Raw genomic sequence first — 27,294 nt, 5'->3', positions numbered from 1 at the left:
AACGGCCCTTCGTTTTCGTCACCTTGTTAAATGGAGTTCACGGTAAGGATGGAATGCAAAAAAACATTCGGGAGACATATAAAGGTACATTAAAGAATGCATATAACGTACGTTTTTGATGGACCCATCGATAGTTCTGTAGTACGGAGCTGCTGTTCACTCTCTACTCCTGCGGTGTCCCGTTGTCGCTCGTTGAATTCTACACTAAGTATCCCGTGTTTAGAGACAGTAAAAAATATGGAACTCTGTCCATAATTCAGAAGTGATATTCCATAGGTATGTAACCAGAACTTTTTTAAAAGTGCTGTCATATAGTGATTGAAATAACCCAAGCCTGATTTAGCAGAATGGCACATCCAATAAGGCTCACTTCAGAGTTTCAACCACAAAACATCTGCGATATTTCATCGGGCAAAATTTGGACCATACTACTATGAAATTCTGTGTATGGTTGAGTGTCAGGTGCAGAAGCCGGATAATTCCTGGTGCTAATTTTTGGGCTTCGCTAAGATTGTCCTAATGTGAGTCGTCGTATGGGTTCCACGCCACTGGTTGACTTATTATCGCCTAAATCAATGGTTTGAAACAGATATCCATAAATGTGGTTAGAGCTGAGCATACAAAGCGGTTGTACGGAATGGCATACGCAATAAAGGTATTTTCAACGTGAGTGTGGAGCTTGCTCTTTTCCTTACTCTCTTCCATGGTTCCTCTCTTGGGGGTAGGCATGTATGCCAGCACCACGGGCCGCAAGTTTACGCGAACGAATACAGTCTGGTACAATTATCCGGTTGTTCCCATTTCGACCCTTAGACGACCATGGTGTCTGAAGTGAATTTCCATAACTGCTGGCCTAAGCGGACCAAAGCTGTTATTAACTTACCATCACAAGATCGTCTAAGTGAGACGGCGAGTGAAACAGCTTATTGATCCACCGTTCGTATGCACTTTCCTTTGGGCTATATTTCCGGTCTTATCCAGATTTACAGGGTGTCCAAAAGGTTCTGAATGAAACACCATCATCGCTGACAGTAATACACCAGTAGTTCACGGTTTTGCTTCACTGCCAGACACCCAATGAGAATATGAGGAGCAATCTGAGAACATCCAAGCAAATGTCGGTAAGAAACGGGAACGAGTAGGGACTAAGTGCAAGAAAAAAGGAAACATTTGGGAGTAAAAAGCAATGGAAAAAGTGCAAAACAATGAAGTAAGCACAGCTGAACCTCCATATTATTTGCAGGATTGATTTTACATCATTTCCCAGCCTAACCTAGTGGTCCACTGTGCCGCGCAAGTAGTTAATGTGTTTTCGTTTTTTTTTTCTAGATACAGTCCAGTACGGATGATTATTTCGGCTGAGTTATACAGAATTCGTATTTTATCAGTGTTCAGACTTAGCTACCGAAGTGCAATCGATCGCTGTTACTCCGTCGGTGCTGTTCAGTCCACGCAAGATAGCTCCAACCCTTATCTTCTGAAAACCCACTGGACCGATGCGTCAGAACTGGCTGACCATCTTTTCAAGCGAATTGTTGCTGTCAATGAACATTTTGTTGTTGTGGATAAGCCTGCTGGTCTATCCGTTTGGGGCCATGCTCTTTCAAAGTTGGAAGCCCTGAAGCTCCTTCGACCCAAGGTATGGTTGTTAAAAAGTTCACGCAAGTGATCAGATTTTGCCGTAATTTCTCTGGTTACTTCGGCTCAGATGTATGCTCTGTTCTGCTGTACAAAGTTTGTTTTGGCCTTCACTACTCAGTGGTGATATCACTGAATTTCGGCGTCTCGGTTGCGCTGCCTTGCCTAGCTTGGCGACCAACACCCATTCAGGGACGATCTGTTTTCTGCTATCCACATACCTATACTTCTTCAATGCTAGTTGACTTTTTTCACTCACTTTTTATAACCTGAACGACTTCCTGGTGAACAAGAATCGGTGTTTTGGAAACTAACCATCTACGAAGTATTTCCGAAGAACTTTTCAGCTACTGAACCTACATACTGAGGAAGCTCTACTGCAATGCGAAGCTTGAATTGTATGAATTGTATGAATTGTATGGTCCTTCTTGCGGTATTCCTTGTGGCATGATCCCTTTTTCTATGGTCATCCTAACAATAGTTGTCAGGCTTGAAAGGCTTTAATAGTCAGGATTATGTTGAAAAAGAAAGCATTAACAACGACCATGGTATCATCGAGCATGTTGAATTGAAACGCCTGATGTATGGATGAATTGTTCTGGAGAACAAAGATCCGGTTTAGTTCCGCAGACTGTATTTAGCAGTCTAACAAATCAAGCACGATATTCAATGCAGACGGTGTTTAACTTCAATTTCATTGATATCTAGTTTTTGATACTTGATTCTTGTTTAGTTTGTTCTAGACTTGAAGTAGAGCACCCATACTCTATAGTGACCATTTTCATATCAGCGTCCCTCACAAAATTTGTTCATCATTTTCATCGTAAAATTTCAAAGGCAGTGACCTATCAATCACTTGCGTATAGAACCCGCGAACAGCTCCCTCCATTCTTATATTCCCTGTCCACTGCATCCTAGTTTCATTTGCCTTTGGTGTGAGTTACTGTGCATGATTCACCTTCCACATCAACACCGTTGTGGAGTGAAATATGCGTGAGAGCCAGCTCACTCATGTCTATGGACAGCTAGACACACGTTTGGGACCCTCGTTTCGTGATGACGAGAGAGTCCATTGAAAGCAATTCAGGCTAATCGATCGATCTTAGGTTAGTCGGACCATTAATCCATCAAAATTACCGTTTGGGCACAGCGAGCTCCTTTTGTACACTGTACAAAACTTCCTGAAAAAGCAATTCAGGCTATTCAATCGATCTTAGGTTAGTCGGACCATTAATCCATCAAAATTACCGTTTGGGCACAGCGAGCTCCTTTTGTACACTGTACAAAGTAGACTTCCTGAAGGTAGGCCGCCAGAGAGGAATGGGTCTTTGGGAGGTGATTAACCTTCCTTCACAATCGAATGTGTGTTTACGTTAAGAAGAAGTTTCAGGGAGGCAGGTAGGCCAAGAGGACATTGTCCGAGAGTATGACGTATGAAAATGGAATTTACCGGCAACTGTAAAGAATGCCGAAATTGTCTGAAGTTGTATTTCTTGATGGCATAAAAGCTCCCACTTTGTGAAGCGTCTGAGATTTCAGCTCGCAAGTGAAGTTTCAACTGGGGACGTTTGCAGGATGTTGACGCGACGAGGGATGAGACCGGATATGAACGCTACTTGACATCTGTTAACATAACTTAAGTGACCTAAATGCTGTCTGATTTCATAATTGACCAAAATCATTCTTTAAATTTCGCTGTGTAGGGCTACCCAGCAACATCGAACTTCAACAGAGACTAGCACTTTTGCAGGCCGATAAAACTGTCTGTCATTAGTGATACGCACTTGAGAAAGTTCTTCTCCGTCATTCAATGGAGCTTCAGGGTGCAGACTAACTCCGTGATTCAGATGGCCACGCTTACTTACTACTGTTGGAAATAATTAACAACCTCGGATAAACAAAAGCCGACCAACGTCAAGCACCGCAGAACCAAGCAGGCAGTGGACCAGTCAAAGGCGTACTTCTTTGAACATCCCGTGAGACGCGCAAAGAGCGGCAAATACTACCGTTTATTAGCTAATAAACACTCGTAGATTTGAGGTAATAGGCTGAGTTTTCCCTTGAAAAAAAACACATAAATGAGAGATTCAGCTGGGTTCCAGGTAAGTCTCACTGAAAAGCAAATCGATGTGCAAATGGTTGTCGAAGGTGAGGTTTTCTTTGTGTGGAGAGTTTTTTGACAGATTTTTGGGGACTGCAGTATGGTATCACAGGAACAAACGCCTGCAGTTCCTCTCCAGCCGAGTCTTCCTAGCGTCCACAGTGATACCACATTCACTGTCTGATTTGGCAGGTCAGCGGAGGTTAGTTGAGAACTGGCGCAGAGACTGCTGTGTACTGGAGCCTAAGTCAAAAAAGCGTTTACAGCCTTAGTACTAGGTCAAACCTCTGCGCTATGCGTGCTGCCTTTACTTCAATATTGCCAGCTATCTGAAGAGGAAATGATTATATATCTGCGCTGGTTCCAAACAATTTAAGGTACACGTCCGAAGTGGGGTTTATGAGCGTTTTTCTGGGACATAGCCTTTATCAATAGAAAGGGAAAGCGAATTTTCAGCACAGGATTCCTGTTGCCCAGTTTCATAGAAAGTGCAGACATTTTAAGCTGCAACGTGGATCAGATCTGAGTTTTGTAAAAGGATAATTTTACTGGGCGGTGGTTTTAAAACAAAGCAGGTTTTAGGTGACTGACAGCTGAGTGAGCAACAATGGATTAGTTGGATAGATGAGGGAACTGCAGGAAGGACGGGTGTTACTCACTGGTTACCCAGGTGGAGGAGGGGATTGGTTGAGGTACCATACCTTGGACATTTGGTTCGGAATTCTGGCGTAAAACGCAGCGGTTTGCCTTGGGAACTTTTCCAGTACCCAATAGCCCAACGGCCTCACCAGCTTGACTATTTGGGACTATCCTAAGCTGCTGGTGTGGGACTAAGGCATGGGTGCTGTTACCACGCAAGGCAGATGCTTTTGGAGCCGAATAGGACTTTGGGTAAAATCTAATCATACTCAACCGTGCTGGATAATTCCACCGTTGTGGTGGTCAACCGTTGGTCAATCGTAGCATGCTATTTTTAGGATCAATATTCTGCAATGTCCTTTTCTCGTGGAGAAAGCAACATTGCTTTTCTCTTAACTGTAGACATACTGGCCACCTTGAAGGAACATCGTATTAACTGCATCATTCCATAGCGAAGGACAACATCACTTTGTCCCAAGATCGGCCCTTCACACGTGTGTTCGTGGCTCGGAAGCTCCCTGCTCCTTGTTTTGTAGCTTTTCTGGTATGGTCATACATTGTGCAACAAAGTCATCACAGCAACGCTGAAGCCATACAGCCATGTCAGAATGGTGGGTGTACGATCCTGTGCTAAGGCCGTGATCTCAAAGCAAGGAATAGGTTACTTAGCCTAAACGCACGATCTAGGTGTCCTATCTGACAAGTAACGTGTAGTCTAATTCACCAACGGACGGTCAGTAGTAATTGCGGCGAAACCGAATTCTAAGAACTTCACCTGCGTTTGTTCAGTAGTCGCAATTGGGCAGTGAACAATATATTGAATTGGACTTGGGCAGACAGTACAGATAGGTAGACCGTGGTTCTGCAGGAAATTAACAGTAAATCATGAGGAGAGTTAAAGAAAGGCTTACGGCTAGATTGAACCTTGGGCAGTTAGCAACACAGGATGGCACACGAAGGGCAGCGTGCTATCGGACAAATTAAGCGGGAAAATTGTTCAGTTCAAAGTGGAACAAAATTTCAACAAGTCCATGGATAAATGTAAACAAATCGTCTATAGAAATGGTTGTGGTAGAGTCGGCTTTGTATAAAATAGAACGGTTCAGTCTTGAAACTTAAGCAGTCACGGAAGGGTGATGAACTAGTCTGAGGAATAGGGAAACAAATAATTACGTCACGTAATTAACAGTGGGTTTGGTCACAAACTGGGTTATACTGATTGCAAAACTTCGTGCAATGCGGTGTCGATGGTGATAGTTTATTTCTTCTGGCCATGAAAAGGTTAATTCAGAGTGTTTATTTTTCGCGCCCATGAATGAGCATTGCCTTGTATGCCTTCAATATGCATGTGACTAGATTATGCAAAAACTACCTTTCTTGTCTTTAAAACCCTTCTAGCGGGTTGTTAGGCTGATTTTGCTTTCGGCTCACGAGTTTCAAAGAACCCTTCTCACTGATAGTTCCGTTTTCATTCTGACTTTCATTAGCCTGATAATATTTTGCTTCAAATTTTTGGCAGTGCGCAGATGATGGAGTTCATCTGTCGATAAAAGACTGTCTTCCACATTTGTGCAAACTGATCGACGATGCGTCCTCGACAGGAACATTCAGCCAAAGTCCGGTCTATACATTCTCTCATTTGCCGGATGGAATGAATCCACCTACAAGCCTATCCAACACGATCCCGAAATTGTATATTGCTGAGTCTCTCCCAGCTTCTTACTCAGGCCTCATACTTTTGGGTCGAACACAGGAATATACCACCGCAGCGCAGAAATTCTACCGCGCCGCTTTGAAGGGAAAGGTAATCTGAATTTTACTTTCCTATTGGTAACTTCCCTCTGTAGTGAATCCCTCTGTTACTCACTAAAGTGATCGGTGTTTTTATTCCTATTACTCTCTGCTACCCAGACACCCACCGAAAATAGCCGTTTCGAGGTATTGAAACACTACTTCCTTAGTTTGCTAAATAAAGCCATCATTTGGATGAGTGCAATACACTGCATTAAGTCACTTGGACTAGTTAATTTCGTCTTGAATCAGTTTCAAAATAACCACCATGATTTTCATTGCGTTCATTTTGAGCTACTTCCAGTTTACCAGTTTCATTTGATAGTTTCAATGACCGATATACTTCTTAGCGAGTACATGATATGCTTTTAACCTCACCTTTAAATATCTGACTGTTTAACAGTTTTTCACCGACAGTGTTTAATAGACCAACTATATGCANGCTTCTGGTGCTGGACACATTCTTCAATGGAAGTACCATTTTTCAATGGAAGTACATAGTTGTACAAAGTTTGTTTCGGCCTTCACTACTCAGTGGTGATATCACTGAATTTCCGTGTCTCGGTTGCGCTGCCTTGCCTAGCTTGGCGACCAACACCCATTCAAGGACGATCTGTTTTCTGCTATCCACATACCTATACTTCTTCAATGCTAGTTGACTTTTTTCACTCACTTTTTGTAACCCGAACGATTTCCTGGTGAACAAGAATCGGTGTTTTGGAAACTAACCATCTACGAAGTATTTCCGAAGAACTTTTCAGCTACTGAACCTACATACTGAGGAAGCTCTACTGCAATGCGAAGCTTGAATTGTATGAATTGTATGAATTGTATGGTCCTTCTTGCGGTATTCCTTGTGGCATGATCCCTTTTTCTATGGTCATCCTAACAATAGTTGTCAGGCTTGAAAGGCTTTAATAGTCAGGATTATGTTGAAAAATAAAGCATTAACAACGACCATGGTATCATCGAGCATGTTGAATTGAAACGCCTGATGTATGGATGAACTGTTCTGGAGAACAAAGATCCGGTTTAGTTCCGCAGACTGTATTTAGCAGTCTAACAAATCAAGCACGATGTACAGTGCAGACGGTGTCCAACTTCAATTTCATTGATATCTAGTTTTTGATACTTGATTCTTGTTTATCCTGACGTTGGTGATAGTTTGTTCTACACTTGAAGTAGAGCAGCCATACTCCATAGTGACCACTTTCAAATCAGCGTCCCTCAAAAAGTTTGTTCATCATTTTCATCGTAAAATTTCAAAGGCGGTGACCTATCAATCACTTGCGTATAGAACCAGCGAACAGCTCCCTCCATTCTTATATTCCCTGTCCACTGCATCCTAGTTTCATTTGCCCTTGGTGTGAGTTACTGTGCATGATTCACCTTCCACATCAACACCGTTGTGGAGTGAAATATGCGTGAGAGCCAGTTCACTCATGTCTATGGACAGCTAGACACACGTTTGGGACCCTCGTTTCGTGATGACGAGAGAGTCCATTGAAAGCAATTCAGGCTATTCAATCGATCTTAGGTTAGTCGGACCATTAATCCATCAAAATTACCGTTTGGGCACAGCGAGCTCCTTTTGTACACTGTACAAAGTAGACTTCCTGAAGGTAGGCCGCCAAAGAGGAATGGGTCTTTGGGAGGTGATTAACCTTCCTTCACAATCGAATGTGTGTTTACGTTAAGAAGAAGTTTCAGGGAGGCAGGTAGGCCAAGAGGACATTGTCCGAGAGTATGACGTATGAAAATGGAATTTACCGGCAACTGTAAAGAATGCCGAAATTGTCTGAAGTTGTATTTCTTGATGGCATAAAAGCTCCCACTTTGTGAAGCGTCTGAGATTTTAGCTCGCAAGTGAAGTTTCAACTGGGGACGTTTGCAGGATGTTGACGCGACGAGAGATGAGGCCGGATATGAACGCTACTTGACATCTGTTAACATAACTTAAGTGACCTAAATGCTGTCTGATTTCATAATTGACCAAAATCATTCTTTAAATTTCGCTGTGTGGGGCTACCCAGCAACATCGAACTTCAACAGAGACTAGCACTTTTGCAGGCCGATAAAACTGTCTGTCATTAGTGATACGCACTTGAGAAAGTTCTTCTCCGTCATTCAGTGGAGCTTCAGGGTGCAGACTAACTCCGTGATTCAGATGGCCACGCTTACTTACTACTGTTGGAAATAATTAACAACCTCGGATAAACAAAAGCCGACCAACGTCAAGCACCGCAGAACCAAGCAGGCAGTGGACCAATCAAAGGCGTACTTCTTTGAACATCCCGTGAGGCGCGCAAAGAGCGGCAAATACTACCGTTTATTAGCTAATAAACACTCGTAGATTTGAAGTAATAGGCTGAGTTTTCCCTTGAAAAAAAAACATCATAAATGAGAGATTCAGCTGGGTTCCAGGTAAGTCTCAGTGAAAAACAAATCGATGTGCAAATGGTTGTCGAAGGTGAGGTTTTCTTTGTGTGGGGAGTTTTTTGACAGATTTTTGGGGACTGCAGTATGGTATCACAGGAACAAACGCCTGCAGTTCCTCTCCAGCCGAGTCTTCCTAGCGTCCACAGTGATACCACATTCATTGTCTGATTTGGCAGGTCAGCGGAGGTTAGTTGAGAACTGGCGCAGAGACTGCTGTGTACTGGAGCCTAAGTCAAAAAAGCGTTTACAGCCTTAGTACTAGGTCAAACCTCTGCGCTATGCGTGCTGCCTTTACTTCAATATTGCCAGCTGTCTGAAGAGTGAATGATTATACATCTGCGCTCGTTCCAAACAATTTAAGGTACACGTCCGAAATGCGGTTTATGCGCGTTTTTCTGGGATATAGCCTTTATCAATAGAAAGGGAAAGCGAATTTTTAGCACAGGATTCCTGTTGCCCAGTTTCATAGAAAGTGCAGACATTTTAAGCTGCAAAGTGGATCAGATCTGAGTTTTGTAAAAGGATAATTTTACTGGGTGGTGGTTTTAAAACAAAGCAGGTTTTAGGTGACTGGCAGCTGAGTGAGCAACAATGGATTAGTTGGATAGATGAGGGAACTGCAGGAAGGACGGGTGTTACTCACTGGTTACCCAGGTGGAGGAGGGGATTGGTTGAGGTACCATACCTTGGACATTTGGTTCGGAATTCTGGCGTAAAACGCAGCGGTTTGCCTTGGGAACTTTTCCAGTACCCAATAGCCCAACGGCCTCACCAGCTTGACTATTTGGGACTATCCTAAGCTGCTGGTGTGGGAGTAAGTCATGGGTGCTGTTACCACGCAAGGCAGATGCTTTTGGAGCCGCATAGGACTTTGGGTAAAATCTAATCATACTCAACCGTGCTGGATAATTCCACCGTTGTGGTGGTCAACTGTTGGGCAATCGTAGCATGCTGTTTTTAGGATCAATATTCTCCAATGTCCCTTTCTCGTGGAGAAAGCAACATTGCTTTTCTCTTAACTGTAGACATACTGGTCACCTTGAAGGAACATCGTATTAACTGCACCATTCCATAGCGAAGGACAACATCACTTTGTCCCAAGATCGGCCCTTCACACGTGTGTTCGTGGCTCGGAAGCTCCCTGCTCCTTGTTCTGTAGCTTTTCTGGTATGGTCATACATTGTGCAACAAAGTCATTACAGCAATGCTCAAGCCATACAGCCATGTCAGAATGGTGGGTTTGGTCACAAACTGGGTTATACTGATTGCAAAACTTCGTGCAATGCGGTGTCGATGGTTATAGTTTATTTCTTCTGGCCATGAAAAGGTTAATTCAGAGTTTTTATTTTTCGCGCCCATGAATGAGCATTGCCTTGTATGCCTTCAATATGCATGTGACTAGATTATGCAAAAACTACCTTTCTTGTCTTTAAAACCCTTCTAGCGGGTTGTTAGGCTGATTTTGCTTTCGGCTCACGAGTTTCAAAGAACCCTTCTCACTGATAGTTCCGTTTTCATTCTGACTTTCATTAGCCTGATAATATTTTGCTTCAAATTTTTGGCAGTGCGCAGATGATGGAGTTCATCTGTCGATAAAAGACTGTCTTCCACATTTGTGCAAACTGATCGACGATGCGTCCTCGACAGGAACATTCAGCCAAAGTCCGGTCTATACATTCTCTCATTTGCCGGATGGAATGAATCCACCTACAAGCCTATCCAACACGATCCCGAAATTGTATATTGCTGAGTCTCTCCCAGCTTCTTACTCAGGCCTCATACTTTTGGGTCGAACACAGGAATATACCACCGCAGCGCAGAAATTCTACCGCGCCGCTTTGAAGGGAAAGGTAATCTGAATTTTACTTTCCTATTGGTAACTTCCCTCTGTAGTGAATCCCTTTGTTACTCACTAAAGTGATCGGTGTTTTCATTCCTATTACTCTCTGCTACCCAGACACCCACCGAAATTAGCCGTTTCGAGGTATTGAAATACTACTTCCCTAGTTTGCTAAATAAAGCCGTCATTTGGATGAGTGCAATACACTGCATAAAGTCACTTGGACTAGTTAATTTCGTTTTGAATCAGTTTCAAAATAACCACCATGATTTTCATTGCGTTCATTTTGAGCTACTTCCAGTTTACCAGTTTCATTTGATAGTTTCAATACCCGACATACTTCTTAGCGAGTACATGACATGCTTTTAACCTGACTGTATAACAGTTTTTCACGGACAGTGTTTAATAGACCAACTATATGCATCATATATCAAATTAGGTTCTTTCTTCCAACCGGACAGTTGTCTAGTTCTGCAACTGACCTAACTAACAGAGATTTACTCAGATATATCTCCCTGTGATGACATGTTCTTGCCAGCTGCCTTGTGGACTTCGTCGGTGGTAAAATGGGGGTTGGGTTCGGGTCCTGTACTGTACTGTCATGTGCATAAATGCTGTTTCACTCTAATTTCAAGCTCCATATTCTCCTAGGAATATAGGTCTCACCACAAACTCTGGTAAGTTGGCAAATAAACCGATTAGGGAATAAAACTGACTTTGGTGTTCCATTAGGCGATAGGGGGCGTGTTCCTGTATACGGAACTATCCACATCTATGCGCTGCATTGTGTTTTTTGTAGAACCACATCTGATATGCTTTGCAGCAAAGTGGGAACACCATCACCGATCTGTGCGGTTGTTAGACGAACAGATGATCTGTGGGCCGTCGTCTCCTTCCTGTACTGGAGTATTCCTGCCACCATATAAAGAGATTCCACATGAGAGAACTTGATTTGTGTTCTGGTGTGTTTTCCTGTGCAACCCACTGGTTAGCTCTTTAATCTCATTCGCACTTTGAACAGTTTTTCCAGGAAGCGCCTAAGGTGCGGATAAACCGTGCTCTGTTTAATAAAGTAGGAGTCAGAAAAAGTCTCTGTTGCAGTTGCAAGCCTAGCCAACTGACCTTGTCGTACATTGTATGTATTCCAGTGGCTTGAGATAGGAGGCCCTAACAAAGGAAAGACTTAATATGGTGAGCTATGGTAGAAGTGAAGCCATGCACTAGCTTTGCGCTGGCAGCGATCAAGGTGTCGGTCAGTTGCATCGTCATGGTAACTCTTCGGATTTCCGTCCCTGATATCCTTCTACTTTTTGCCACGAAAGACACCGGAGTCTACATTGAAGTCCCAACGTACTGAAACCATTTTGTTCGTAGTCTATCTTGCAAATTGAACCGTAAAATCTTAACATACATCTTAACATACATCTTTAGGAATAGGAATGTGCACCAAACGCGCTTCTATCTCGGGGAAGGTTCACATCTACGGTGTGTGCACAACAGTAGCACACCGCTTCGCTTGTGTCAGTATGCTCAGTAATTAGAGCGAGAAAGACCCGTAGTTCGAATTCTACCTCTACATCTCGACTTCCCCTGTCTGGGTTTAGGCGACCTGACAGTATCCCAGTCCTCGTGCGTCCTTCGGGTTGCATGACAGCTAGGAACCGTAAGTGTACTACAGCTGGACAATACATTTATTAGTTATTTTCATTCAGCAGTACTCTGACGGTCGGTACGTAGGTCCGTGTACCCGTATCCGGATTATATGAATGTAGTCTTGGTAAGGAGAGAAGTTCCATTGTTTCCTGTCACATGCTAAGGACCTATATGCTTCTATGCTTGTAAGTGTAAATGTACACTACACAGCCAACCTTCTGATCTACTGTCGCTGTGATTCACTTACCCGACTGATGCGTTCGGGACAACGATGAGGATAGCTATCAACCAAGTGCTCTGTACATTAGGCTATGATATTTTCATTAACATCAACTGCCCAACAATTACGCCTTCATGTGCTTCTGTAATATGTAAGGTCCTACTGTAGTTCAGTAGTGAGTAGAACTCCGCTCGCCGTCAATATTTTAAACCATTGAGGGCCTTGTATGGTCGGAAGTTGTATGTACAACAATTAATTACCACTTGTTGTTGCCCTGAATTTCTCTAAGTCTTCCTTCGTCAACACCAGCATTAATCTGGAATGCCTTTAACGTTAACGTTAAATCAAAAAGGTTATGAGTCTCAATTGTGGTGAGGCGATCGAAAAAAGGAGTATTATTAGATTCCTAGCCCAACGCTCATGTTTTTACACCTTCAACCACTGATATAGGTCATGCTTATCCATAGAAACCGACCGAATACCGCTGGTCACTCTAGCTGTGACCAGATGATGATGATACCACACTGTGCATGTGTTACACACAAGTTACATGGGTAAACCACAATAGGTTCGCGCGTGCAGGCAAGATAATATTGATAGTTTTCAGCATATCATCGACCCCTGACAATAAATACTGTGAGCCCCCATAGGAGGAGCCTCTTCTGGGGAGGGGGTGACCACTTTTATACAGAAGCCGCAAGTCACCATAACCCACCATCCCCGAAGAGAAAGTGCGGAAATGCACCATCCCTCGTTGTGTCCTCTGTCCAGGGAGATTACCTGTTTATCATTTTGGCACAGACGATGTCGGTAACGATCTTCATGTTGCATTGTAACACCACATCTTCCTCATCATATTGTGGTACAGTTATGCTTCGAGGGGTGGGTGGGGCAAGTATCACACTTATGTACTGTTCATGGCAGTAGTGTGAGGTGTGATCTTCGAAAATCCGGATTCAAATAGACACTGCAACAGAATGTCTAACTTGGTAAGACCCCGATGGACTGGGCAGTCGGATAAATGGACACAGCTTCTGCTTTGTCTATTACCTATGCCTGCTGATACAAACGGCAATCATGTGACTGTTTTGCACAAAATTATTTAATAAGAAGACTTCACACACGCTCCCCGTGTGCTTCGCAAAATACTGTAGTAACGACAAGACGGATTGCATGCTGTCAGCTTGCCGTACCACTGTCGCCGTGGTGTCCATCCAGTAAAGATATTTTCGAGCAGGCTTTTCTAAATAGCTTGAACTCTAATGGTTGATGAAGGAACTGCGGTACTAGGGAAGAATTTCCCTTTTTATCTTCGTTCTTCAATCCTTTGGTTGCTATCGGCCATTCTCCAGCTTCTGAGATTCATTCGTAGATGATTCGGTCATAGTACAAAAATGGTTGCTCGGCAAGCTAGTTTTTGAAAGTTTAATTCCTACGTGTGTTGCGTCACTGTCACTTTGGGTTGCAACATCTATTAGATTTAAATGTCCAGTATATCACCATTCCTTCCGAACCGTTTAGCCCCCATGGCGGATGTACCAGCAGTTCCTCGCTGTTTGTTTGAACAAACCATTCACCTTATGCGCCAACAATGTACGCTTTCCTGTGGGCACCTTCGCGCTAAATGAACATCTGCATGTTGGATATAGGTAGGCTTTTTTTCTGTTGTTGCATCCTATGTTTTATTCCGTCGCGTATACGGTTACAACAAAGCCTAGGTCGTTTGGATCAGGCTATCGTACAGTTTAAACAAAGACGAGTCAGTTGGGTCCAGCGTATACGGTTTGGATGTTGATTCTCTTGGTCTGCTATGGTGCTTGGTTCTAAATTTCTTACAAACTCCTCTGTCAGGCTAATGACTGTCTCTTGTCCAGATTCCTCATTCTGGTTTATGGTCTGCTATGTGCTTGGTTCTAAATTTCTTACAAACTCCTCTGTCAGGCTAATGACTGTCTCTTGTCCAGATTCCTCATTCTGGTTTATTCACAAAATACTTTGAAATCAGGTGGCTAATTTGCGTCCGAAATATGGGTAACCCACTTTTTACTAAACTGTCTTATTTCACTTCCTTTCCGAGCTCCACGAATGTTTACCTAACCTATTTTTCACCGGCGTGTTACTCGTATTATCATTTTTTTGGAGTCCCCACCGTAATCCCATATTTTTCGTTGGGAATGAAAAGGACGTAACTCTTCAGGAGAATCATCTGTGTATCGTCATCTGCTTGACTGCTTTCTTGTTTGGATTTATGATCCTAATATCCTAGGGAAAGTCTGACCTTTTTGTTCAGTTGGTTGGTAGCTGTAGAAACGGCGGAACAGTTGCATGTTCCTGTGGACTTATTTTTCGGACAGAAAAGCTGGATTTTGAAATATGCGAAGAATGCAAACGCAGTTCGCCTGACTTTATTGTCTTTATGCCATCCCCTAAAGGGAAACATTGAGTAGTTTACACCGGCCGATGACTCGTTCCCATGAAAGGACGTTTTCATTAGAAGTTGTAGTGCAGGTATGCCGGACCACTGATGCAGCGAAGATAAGCAAGTAACTACCATCACATCTGAATTTCTTCGTGGTCGCTGCGATAATTAGGTTGTGATACGTTTAAAGTTTTAAAGTTGCGCCTCTAGTGCACGAGCAATTGCCTTCCTTTTTTCTTTTGTTGCTTGTCGCCGAAACAATGCCACTCTGACATGCACACCACCAAAAGTACGAAAGTTATTTCTACAAGCGCAGTGACCTGATATCTTAGACAACGTGAAATGAATTTTTAAGTGTGGTCTTAGTGATGTTACCCACCACTTGATGTGTGCTTTCAGACATAGGTCATCGTGACTGGGACCATTCAACTGGGGGTTGGCCTTTGTGGTAAACAAACATCTTTTCTCTGTCTACTCGACTGCACACTCCACGACCCGCCCAAGTACCCCTGTAGGCTGCCTCAGCAGCGGGATTTTTCAACCAACTGGTGCAATGGTAACTTAGTTCACCTGTCTAAGTTCTTGTTTACCTTTATTCACCCCCTATTGATTGACGGAGTTGCGACCAGCGGCTTTCCTCCTCGCACAATTTCAACGAAATCTCGAGTGGCGTTTGGTTCACAGCCGCTGTGGTAATTTGTGTTGAAGTTCCCAGTTAAATTGGTCATACGATGGTAGCTTGGCGAACTCTATCACAGTGAAAAGGTTGGATAACAAGGAGGTCTTTGGCAATTTGCTGTTCTATGCGATGATCTCAGATCCTTCAGGAAATGGGGCTGAATTCGGCGATTAAAGTGTGCATTACACAAAATGTCATTTGGTGATTCTATTGATGTGGATTGTGAGAGCAGAGAAAGTACTGCCTCCAGACGAATAAAAGAACGGTTTGTTGGTTACTTTGTTTTCTATTCTCACATGAAGAATTGGTTCTCTTGGAGGAAGTCCAGCCTTTAACCTGCCGCTTCGAAATCGTTCTTTATCGTTTTTGGTTGAACAGTACTCTGGACATCTTTTATAAGTGATACATATATATGATTACAAAACATAATAACGTCTAACGTGAGGCTGTACATATACATATATACTTACATATGTATATATTGATAACATAGGTACCAATTTATCGTTAATTCACTTCTATTCATTACGTGGACCAGGGACAGCTAACACGATAATGTCATATTTATTTCATCCAACTGTGAATTGATACCAGTCGTTCCACGACCAAACGTGACATTTACCGGGGAAACTAGTGGTTGCTTGACTGTCTGTCTAATTCCAGTGTAGCCTAGCTGAAAATACGTTCGAAATGATTGCTCAACGACAGTATCAACATTGACGTACCAAGTCGCGGTGTTTCCATGGTTATCCTTGTACTTGTTTGCTCTACGAACGTCGGTTTTCACGTCTAGGTACCTGTGCATTCGCCACAAAACGGGGCGGACGAAATGCTCGGTCCACATGATTAGTAAAAACTTGTCCAGTCTGCCAGGTCGGTTCGGTCGAATCACTAGGCATGATGTACCGAGTTATCCGAAACAGGTCGTATGCTACTTACCAGTGTAGGTCTGAAACAGGTGAATCGTCTAGGGTGCAGGTGCATGACCCCGTCACCATCAGGGCCTTCAAGGTCTTCTATTTCTTTGAATGTTTCCAAAGTTGGAAAGCTAATAATTACTCAATGAGTGATCGCGTTCATATGTCTCACTTTGGTGTGGATAAACGGGAATCGTCGGGTTTAGACGAAATGACCACTGTTCAAACGAAAATATATTGATGTACTACTCATAAGGTTGCTGAAAATCCGTCGACAGCCCACGACCGGTTTCGCCCTGTTTGGGGCTCATCAGTTAGGCGCAGTCCCCGGGTTTCCGTCAACCTTATGTTCTACTAGAAACCAAGTTGCACGAAATTAGCGAATATACACTCATTTGCAAACTAATTTGGTTTTTCGAGAGACTCACTTGGAACCCAGCAGAATCTCTCGTTTGTGATGTTCTCAGGCAACTGAATGTGCTGCACCAGGCCGCCTCATGTTTCAATCGCTACGATATTCGAGATATCGCGATACATGTATAAAAGTGTACGTGTATGAAAATGTAGTGAATTTCAATGAACAGTCAAGCAATTATGAGTAGTGGTTATAAATAAGGGGTCGAACCTGTAAAAGCAATCTACCACGCTTTCCGTCCTGATCGTGATTCATCAGGTTTTGTCAAAAGTCGATCGTCTGATATTTAGGTTGCTACTTGTGTACTGTACAAGCTCAAGGCTAGGTAATTCTCCGGTTCCTAGTGAGAATTACGAAGAGGTAAATTTTTAAAACAGCTCGATTTGCATACAAAACCACGTAGAAACTATTTCAATTCGATGATTGATGCGGTGAAAATGGGCTTCAGAAGGTTGTATGCAGGTAAAGAGATTGGCCCTGTTATTATTACTGCGATGCTTATCATTACCATTGTTTTTTTTGAGGCAGATTACCCGAAGGTGCTCCACGAAGGTCTAAAGCTGATGGAACTGTTGTGCTGCAAAAGTATGTGAGTCATCGCTCGCTTGTCCCTAACACCATGAAGTCCAGTCTAATCGAGATGCAAACGAACAGCACGTTTCGTGGCCTCCCTGAACTTTATCTGCTGCATGAGGGGTGCGCAATTGTTGGAGAATTACTACAGGTGAGCAGTTCTGAGTTTTCCAAAATGAAGTATCCCTGAGGGCGTCATGAGGAAATGTTTATGCAGGCAACATAGTTTTGGGTCCCGTATAATTAAATACACCAATCTGCCATCCATTTCTGCTTTTCCGGTTGTATTGAGGGTACCAGGCATTTTACATTTTGCTGTCACTTACCTGAAACCGTTCTTCTGATGACAAGTCCGTCATGACCGAGTGAGGAGAACATTTGACGATTTGGTTTGGCATTTCCGATTATGCCAGCATTTTGGTTTGCTTATAGTNAACTATATATATATATATATATATATATATATATATATGGCGATCAGACCTATTTCAGCGATTGTCTACTTCCTTGGCACTGTTATGGTTCTCCTGAAAATGTAACACTTCTAGTAGTTCATCTCTATTTGAACCATTTAGCCGGTGGCCTATAACAGAGTGATTTCCGTTTTTCGTCTTTTCACCCCTTCTGCAATTCGTCTGCATCTGTATGATTTCCGAAGACTGGCAAGTTTCGCCGACTGTCAACTGACTTTCTTTGCTGATCGAATGTTTGCCTCACGTGAGTGTTCTGGTCAGCGCAAGTCTGTTTTCGTGTGGTACCCGGGAGAGTCGCTTTTGGAGAGCTGGATGTACTGAATAATTAATTTCGACTAGCGCTCAGCGTTTAACGTCTCGTCGCTAGAGGTGCTATTGCCATGGCAATGTGCCTAAACGTATCTTGGCGGTGAAATAATCCTCTCGGGGCTTGCAGATACATAGTTGAATATTGAACAGTCCGCGTTCTCTGACGCATACAGACGAATCTAGTAGCAATAGACTTGGATTTCACTTTGTTTAAATACTGCAACGGATGCTTTGCAGTTATTTGACTTTAAAGACAGGTCCACCGAACTGCGAAACTATCGTGTTCTCGGGTAGACAAAAAGATTCAGCCTTTTCTGTCTGAAAGATTCGACATGTCGAATGGATTTTAGTAAAGGTGGTAAACTTTACTAAGTCCTTTCAAAGAATATTCATGTTATTCATGCGTTATCGTGTATTAGCCATTCGTTAAGATCGCATGCACTCATCGCCAGATATCGATATTTTTAATTTTCAGAGTTCACGCCTTGTTGATACCGGAATCGCTCCTGTCGTTTTGCAACCAAGCCAAACCAAACTCAATTCCGAACCTCCACTTTGGCTCCGGCGCCTTCTAGGGCATCCTTCATTCTACGACCTACCTGTACATATCCACCGTACCAAACTTTATATACCCGCACCAATATTTTATAAATCAGACAAAAACAATCCAATCCACTTCACTTCTATCCTTCCGACTCCTCGAGGACAAATATCCTGTTCGAGGCAAAGAACCTCATCCTCCTTTACCGGTCTATCCTGGACGAAATTGGAAGATTCTGAAGGCGCTAATCCCAAAACTTCATATATTCTGACCTGCACGTCCCCATGGCTTCCCGAATATTTCCCGTATACTATGGATCGATTGGGTCTAAAATTTGACTACACCTCTTGGATTTCGAGTGAAACGTATTCAGTACAATAATTGTGCGCACTATCTTTCGTTTTCACTGAACAGATGGGGTGTGGGTTGCTACGGTTCCTCAGCGGAAAGTTACCCGCGGGGAACGTGGATATGTTGCCACTTACTGAGGAGGGCAAGGTCGTCAGTGTCTCCCGTACATGAACTTCGGTGCGCTAATCAGTGTCACACGTTGTGCTAAAACGCCTGCTTTTGAGAAAATACTTTTGCCCTAATACGACCATCATTGGACTCGCAAGTCACATCCATTTATACTTTCGCTAGTTTTGGGATTTTCTTCATTTCACGAGCAGGCCAAGATGATCATTCGAACCTACTCACACTGAACCACATGGCATCATCGGCCGTCAGTTGCAGTTCTATTAGGAGTTCTGTATGTTTGTCCGAACACATCTTTGAACTTTCGATCGTTCCCAAATATCGTTCGATTCGGGATGTTGTCTAGCGCCAAGACGTTTTGTTTGTTGTTCTATCTAGTGATTCGAAACAGTATACCAGTTTGTTAAGCTTAAATTTATGGAGGGAGGTGATGGCGGTGCATTGCATGCTTTCATGCCGAATAACACATTGTTTGTAGCTTTACTCGCATCAGTGATTTTTACGATCGGCGCTTACTAGCTCATTGCAATTTAGGAGATTCATGCCCTGTTGAACACAAATCGGATTTAGGTCAAAATATCTACCAGTCTCGATGTTTGCATTGCTTACTTTTCCTGGCTTACCCCATTCCAAAAGAACTATTGGGTATTTGGATGACTCTTAGGTTACTAAAATGCTCGTGATGATGTCCTTAGCCTACCCAGTAGACCGCAACCCAAGAAGGAGCACTCTTCATGTCGTGTACCCTATCCATCACAAAATGTACCGTGGAAATGCCGGGATCAGCTGAAAGAAACGGCAGGATATACCGTGTTGAGCTAACAGTTTTAACGGAAAGGAACATTTTCACGTTTTTGGTTTCTTTTCACATTACATTTGTTCGAGTGGAGATCTTCACTTCATATATACCTTTCTCTACGATAATATCCGTGAACGCCATATAGGTGCCACACACCCTCCGGATTCAGCCCTCATCTCATGGAATCCAGTCTGCTAGACGACGAGCCAGCTGACGTACACTGCTCTGTTAGGATGTGCCCATCCACAGTCTTGTCGGGGTTATCGAGATCTTCGGCAGACGGTTGGCGGATCATCTGTCTGTTGCCCTCAAGCAAAAATGGTATTGATTTCTGCAGGTTGTTACATCTACCGAAGGTTCGTTGGCTTATGGGTGGACCCAGTATCTCACTCTCAACGAGACGTTTGTTCGTTTGGTTTCCATCGATCCAATGAGTCGTCTCATCGACGATCATGATGCTCATCTTGAACAGTATAAGAGAACTGCCCATCATTTACGGTATCGGTGGAAGCTTCGAAACATCCTGGGCCCGTATACAGCTAGCAGCCATTCGAAGTTCTGCATTCATACTAACATGCGATTTCGAAACTTGTGATGGCCACCATTTGATCTTTTCGAAAAAGATGATGTCCTTTATGCCACTGTAGCTTCTGTCGCCAGTGTCAAGTAGTTGAACTTTGACAGACATTTGCTCAGAGATATCCGATGATTTTGTTAGATAATGGTAACGACACCCCGTAAGGTGAGGTACTGTGTCAAATCTTTTGTTGTTTTCATGACGCATGCGGCTGATTTTAAATCGTGTCATATGAACCGGTTTGAGAGGAATACTGGCCCGTTGCTTCGTTCAGGCATATTGTTCTGTGTCGGGTGTTGTCATAAATAAGCAAACTTAGGCCACTCATTTTTTTCGAATGCTGACACCTCTCTAGTTCAGTTAGGATTTTGAAGTAATCTGATTGCATTTCTAATATCTGTCCTTTGAGAACGAATTCTTTCTGGAGCGTCGCTATCAGTCACACATATTTCCCTCTCTGTGTTATTTTATCGTCGTCTTTACGGTCATCTTACCGTTATGCTGCGTGCACTTTCCTCAAACTGACACCGAGACACCTGACTGCAAAGTGCTCTTACGCCCGCGGCTGTCGAAACCGATCACGCAAACATGGACTACTTGCAAGGTAGCAGTAGGATGAAACTTGGAAACAAACGACCAAGAATATTCGATGAGTCCATACACTGCTCGGTTCCCGGGTAAACACAGCCCATCAAATTTATCGACTAATTTGGCGTGGGTGGGAAATTCACAACGGGTCCGAATGAAGGCAAAGGCTGCTGCTATATTCAATTAGGCCGCCGATTAAAAGTGTGAAGTAGTGTCCCTCATTAAGATGATCAAACCTTACCATCAATAAAATATCGGCCCTACGTTGCCTATGGTTTGCTTGAGTATTTCGTCCCAACTCCCGGAAAGATGGTGACGAACATAACCAAACCTGAGTTCCAGTGAAATAAATGTTTGACCGAATCAGATCGAATTGGACGCTCATGGGTCGTTGATGATTTCTGGTGACAAAAATTCGCTAGTTGGAACCTTAACCTGAAACCTCACGCATCGTTTATTTCAGAAACTGTCTCTGGAATACCGTATGGATCCATATAAAACCACTATCAAGATCAGCTGTAAAAAAGCTGCTTACTTGTCTTACTGTGATTTTGGCTGTCATAGTTTCGTTCACCAGTGATTTGGGGATGTGGGGTAAATGGCAATGCACTACACGCGGTAGGTGGTGTATAATTAATGCGTATATACAGAGTTGTCAGCGAACTTTATGTTCGGGAGATGGGGGGGGGGAGCTATGCATTGAAAGCAACAGGTTGGACGCGTGAGCACTGTTGAGTACGTAAGTGATCCATGTCTGACAATGTTTCTAACTACTGATGTATCCCGTCTCGGGGTAACCACCCTAGGACAAGGCAGTGACAAGCACAGCTGAGTTTTCTAGAAAATGGCTCTCATACTTCACCGCGAATTCATGATTTAACCCTATAGCCCATCTCCACACTCTGTGTGGTTGCCCGAAAAGGTTGACGTGGAAAGGTGAAAGTAGACGGTCCTTGTCTGACACCACTCGATATGGTGAACTCAAGTGAGAGTTTCCCAAAAATATTTACACGTTCGCGGGAGTTGGCGCACAGGGCCTTAATGGGAGCAAAAAATTAACGGTAACACTTTTACTCTACACGCAGTTCCACAATGCTTGACGGTCCACAGGGTTAATGCAAATTAAATGTCAAAGAAGACAAGTATTTTTGGTTGCTTGAAGCAGTGGCACTGTATCGCAGTCAGATGGAGCGTGAGATTATGATGTATTTTTTTGAGGGACGGGACCCACCTTGATTTTCACGGATTCGTCTCTCCCGGTGTAGAGTCAACTTTCGAAGGATAAGGCCAAACAGCACCTTCAGTGCCTCAGCTACCAGGCAGATGACACACATTTCTGAAATGAATTCAAGAATGTTGCGACTGGACAACAACGCGATGGTCGGCTAATGACGTGCAAACCAACCGTCGAAGTCAGAAGGAAAAGAAGACCAACTCTCTCCCGGGAGTCAACTTTCGAAGGATAAGGCCAAACAGCACCTTCAGTGCCTCAGCTACCAGGCAGATGACACACATTTCTGAAATGAATTCAAGAATGTTGCGACTGGACAACAACGCGATGGTCGGCTAATGACGTGCAAACCAACCGTCGAAGTCAGAAGGAAAAGAAGACCAACAGGTTAGGTAAAATTTCTGTCAGCGATTGAACTAAACACTACGAGGGATAAGCATGAATTTTTCTACCGGACTAAGTGATTATGTCAGGAGGTGATTAGCATAATAGCGTTGGCCATCCAGTCACTCAAGACATTCGGCACCATCAACTGCGGTGCGTTTGAATCATTGTCGGGAGAGATGAATGTTGGTCCGCATACCTCTATCAGAATAGCGCGAACTACGGAGTGGACAGCATTTACTTTAGCGGCATAGATTGGAAGATTAAGGGAAGGTTGGCTGTTTTAGGTGCGGTTCAGGAAGAGGGTATGTGACACCCTACGTATGGCCGGAGTTATTATAAGTTATCGCGACCAATCAGTGTCAGTGAAGTTTGTGCGTTTGGAAGGCCATGTTTGGCGAACGATGATTCCACATACCTAATACATGATCAAACCACCACAGATTTGTTGCTGGACACATTCTACAATTAAGGCCCCTGTTTCAGAACCAAACACTACTCTTCTAACTCTCAGCATCTGCCTACGATGGCATCAGCCTACACATCTCCAGCTCACCCAACAAACAGCGCACTAAAAATATCTCCTCTAGTGGTGACGAAACGTTTGCAAATGCATTGTCATGCTCGGCAAACAGACTGACAGCTAACCTGATCAATTACCAAACAACTCCAGTTCTCAGATTGTGGACGACCTGCAGACTTCTCAGTTCCGCTGATCGCAGAGGCGACCCCATTTTTGATTGAGCGATCTTTAATGAAATTCAATAAACTTTGCGGTTGTACTGCATTGAAGCTGCCACTGATTTCGCTGTCGGTGGTGAGGACAAAGGACTGAGTGATTGTTGATGAGGAAAAAATAAACAGCAGAACATCCGCGAACACAGGTTGTGTCTCATGGGCGCTATCAGTCAACAACAATCAGGATTGTTGAAGTTCTTCGACCGTGTATTCCTTTTGATCGTCAGTTCACAATGAGTCCACTAGCCTTTCGCATCTTTCGGGCAAAGTGTGGTAAATTGATTTGAATGGGCACAAACTAAGACCTGAATACGTGTTCTTCAAATATATTTTTCCAAATTAAACCAGTGTTTCCTTCTGATAAATTTTACAGTTTGAACCAGAATGGCCGCTGGCTTGACAGTTTTGGGTCTTTCAGGTTTAGTTAAGTTCTCAGAAAAAGGCCAAATTAAAGCAACCCATAGGTCCGAATTGGCTTGGCCTTGGAAATCATGATTACAGGGTCTTAATATGTCATTTCGAATATCAGGACTACTACACTAAACCACCGAGTTCGCTTTTTGGCTCCCTAACATCGGCCTAATGAATGATCCCACAATTCAGTTAATCTCAAGACCGTCAGTGTCAGCGACAGGCACCCAAACCACGGTTATTCACATAGATTCGTTCATATGCGATCAAGTCTGACGTATGCTTATCGTTCATGGATGACAATTTTACCTCCAAAAAAGCAGAGTGCCATAAAGCGATAGACGCCTGGTTGTTCTGAATATCTACCTGCTTCAGGACATTCCTCTGATATGCTATATTCTCGTAGATGCTGTCAAACTTGAAGTCCAAAAATGAACTTCAGGATCTTAGGTTTGCTATGACTATCAGTGAAACCAATGGTGTCTATGTTCAAACCGATTTAGGAACTAGCTTGCCATATTAGGCAACGTCTGGACAAGGAGTCAGAACGATTGGTATCTGATGTTCTAGCATTCAGTGAATCAAACTGATGGAAAGCTGAGTCAAATGTCATTTTAATTCATGGTGTCCGTTAGAAAACCCAATACCCCAAGCGATTTATAAGTGCTCAAGCACTGTTTTGACTAGATAGTTGCCAAATCCAAGGGTGATTTGTTGCAGGATTGATACCCTACTTTGTTTATCTCAGATATGAAACAACGCAGCTGAGCAAAATAGCGCGAACGGAAATATATTTAGTTTGCTACAGTGAATAAAACTGTCATGCATTCGAAAAATAGGTCTGCGATTTGCTGATTAACATCCTCAAACGAGACAAGAAACCAGCTAAACTGACATTACTAAATGAACCTGAGCAGTCGACCAGTTCTTAGAATATACTATTCGTCAAAGTAAACGAACGTTTATCGTTGAACAGTGTTTCACAGATGAGTGTGGGTTGAAAGTACTTGGAGACTTCATACCGTGATTCAGCGCTTCCTTGAAGGCTAAATGCCCTCTTGACACCCAGAAAGCGTTCACTGCCAAACACCGATATACTAAGGCAAGGTAGACACAGTGGTCAATGAAAAAGCTGACTGGCCTCCCTGACGAATGAACCAGTGAAACTGAAGCGATTCTGCACAAACTGTTGTGCAACTAGCAGCTGTTCAGGTGTTCGGATGGATGTGCATCATCGTTATCTGGTACTGCCCAAAGATGGTTAACAAGTGAATAGGTTTTCCAGCTTACTTGCTTGTAACTCGCTCGCTGTTCACTAACTTTGATAATCCATCAAAAAATTAATCAGTATTGATTGATTGTCTGGGACACTCATTTTCTCCTCAGCTGCAAACAGGTGCGTTTAGCTATAAGGTATGCTTAGACTGTTTTGAACAGCGAGTCGCACTGCCAAATTTTTACAGATTTTTCGAAGTTAAATTTGATGAGAGAATGAATCTAACTAGAGTGATATTTCTCGGAGCATTACTAATTTTATGAATTCTGCATTTTCAGCCTTACTGCTTCAATACGTGGACATATTTTGGGCGAAACAGAAATAAAGAATTTCGTGTAATTTGATGGTTTACGAACTTCATGAACTTCATTGGTGGCAGTAGCAGTGCACTCGGTTCGTTCTCTAAGTTAGTCGAACTCAAATCGCTGCATTGCTACCTCGTGTGTGAGTGACAGATGCTGTTGTCTGTCTGTCAGTCACAAGCCGTATTCAGGTGCTAAGCTATCGAAAGCTGGTACCATCGAATGCATTGTACCACTGAGTAGAACAACAATTCTATTACAGAGGTGAGTGACACAATTGCAGCTTGCACAAAATCAGCAACACGTGATCCTAATAAACGGTACAATAAGGGCACTGTTTTGCGGGACAGTGGTGTCACGTTGTCTATTCAATCCAAAATAGGTGGATTGGGACAAATGATAATATTGAATAAACCAAAGTTTGCAAACCCCGAGAGCAGTAAAATCGTGTAAAACCACTCCACTAGTCGGGCGTCTTCCATATCAGATAGACATTCTTATCCAACTGGAAGAAAAAAGCTGTCTCAGGAAGGTGTGTAAAACTGGCCCAGCTTGAACCTTGACAGATAACAACTTGCCAGGTGCGCCCAAATCGCTTGTCCAAATGCTTCTTTATTCGATCCGCAAGTTGTTCATTACTAGTTTTGCAATCCCTTGTCATCCAGCAGACATCTTCACCAATCTGCTCTTGCATGGCTCTCGACATAGTGGCCATAACTACACGAATTTGGGAACGGTTTAGGGGTACTTGTCTGACCAGCATTTGACGCTGAGGATGGCTACAAATAAAGGAGAAAGGTGTTGGCGATTACGTTTTACTTCTTAATATTTTGCTACCTAACTCTTTAGACAGTAAGCGTCAAACTGAAGATAATAGAAAATCACCTTCAGTTGTGCTGCGGACGAATTATATTTCAGTGTGATGCTGCCTTGAACCTGACTATTTGGTCAACAGAATCACATCTGATTTCCGTTCATTTTTTTCACCTATGCGAACTCAGTCCTGAAGTAAGCTCTTTCCAAATTCTGTCTAGCAACTTCACCATCAATCTACAAGGCACATGATTTCAAACATTTCAGATTTTGTCACGAATTCTGTGAGCCGCTACATGAAGCTTCTGATCGTGTATGCATTCGGAATACGTAAACGACTTCGTTGTTCATCAAGTCATGGTTCGATTGCAGGAGATGATATTGAGTGGTCCCTGGGGAAGAATTTGGCAAATTTTCTAGCACAAAACAATGTTTTCCGCAGATGGTAAGCGATAAGTTACAAGCAGGATGGACACGGTGACAGTCATTCATAACCATACTCACATGGAGGCTGGCCTCAGTCCAAGTGTTTGGCAGAACTCATTCAATGTGACAACGCCAGTATTATCCCGGTCAAGCAAGTCACGCCATTTCTAAAACAAAAGACGTTTATGTGAACAGAAATGTATAAGGATCTAACAAACGATCAGAAATAATGAAATCACCCTGCTAGTTTTTGGGTCAGCTTTCGTTGATCCGGAGTTCTTAGAATTGCTCAAACAAGCTGAGTGGGAGTGATCAGCTAGCACAAGTTTTAAGAGACCACACTATTTTCAAACTCTTTTTAACTGTCAGAATATATATTGTCGGGACATAAATATTCTTGTATATTCCACTTATAACAGTGTTATTATTTCTGTTGTCATCAAACAGATTTGTCTACCTGCAAGTTCCCTCGAGGAGGACATCCATGACTTTCTTTCTGGGAACTTCCTTTTTAAGTCGACATGATTATGTCCTCCACGAAAATCCCCAGATGCACTGACCTGGACGCAGCTGTCTGGCATATTATTTACTCATATTTCATGTTCACTAATCGTTCTGCGGGAGT

At 43.1% G+C, this 27,294-nt stretch overlaps 3 protein-coding genes across 3 annotated transcripts in view; 2 read left to right on the top strand and 1 right to left on the bottom strand.

Moving 5' to 3' along the window:
• The window catches only part of T265_08513 (hypothetical protein), a gene marked incomplete at both ends in the record, with an annotated part of 17,293 nt that extends 2,525 nt beyond the window's left edge, over positions 1-14,768 (top strand). Inside the window, 5 exons of the mRNA XM_009174334.1 lie at positions 1,330-1,639; positions 5,898-6,182; positions 10,174-10,458; positions 13,843-13,970; positions 14,588-14,768. Coding sequence (XP_009172598.1) covers positions 1,330-1,639; positions 5,898-6,182; positions 10,174-10,458; positions 13,843-13,970; positions 14,588-14,768 — 1,189 coding nt within the window. The remainder of the gene's footprint in view (positions 1-1,329; positions 1,640-5,897; positions 6,183-10,173; positions 10,459-13,842; positions 13,971-14,587) is intronic.
• A 2,402-nt stretch (positions 14,769-17,170) lies between these two features.
• T265_08512 (hypothetical protein) lies at positions 17,171-19,028 on the top strand (the record flags this gene model as incomplete). Its single annotated transcript, XM_009174333.1, has 3 exons — positions 17,171-17,205; positions 17,280-17,475; positions 18,582-19,028. 3 exons carry the CDS (start codon positions 17,171-17,173, stop codon positions 19,026-19,028), a joined length of 678 nt encoding a protein of 225 aa, XP_009172597.1.
• A 6,865-nt stretch (positions 19,029-25,893) lies between these two features.
• Positions 25,894-26,836, bottom strand: T265_14593 (hypothetical protein; the record flags this gene model as incomplete). Its single annotated transcript, XM_009174344.1, has 2 exons — positions 25,894-26,209; positions 26,748-26,836. Coding segments are annotated over 2 exons (405 nt in total), but the record flags the coding sequence as incomplete, so codon positions are not given.
• Positions 26,837-27,294: the final 458 nt, after the last annotated feature.

The sequence above is a fragment of the Opisthorchis viverrini genome, assembly GCF_000715545.1.
Source record: "Opisthorchis viverrini unplaced genomic scaffold opera_v5_222, whole genome shotgun sequence".
NCBI lineage: Eukaryota > Metazoa > Platyhelminthes > Trematoda > Opisthorchiida > Opisthorchiidae > Opisthorchis > Opisthorchis viverrini.
This window is presented reverse-complemented; position numbering and strand designations above follow the sequence as displayed.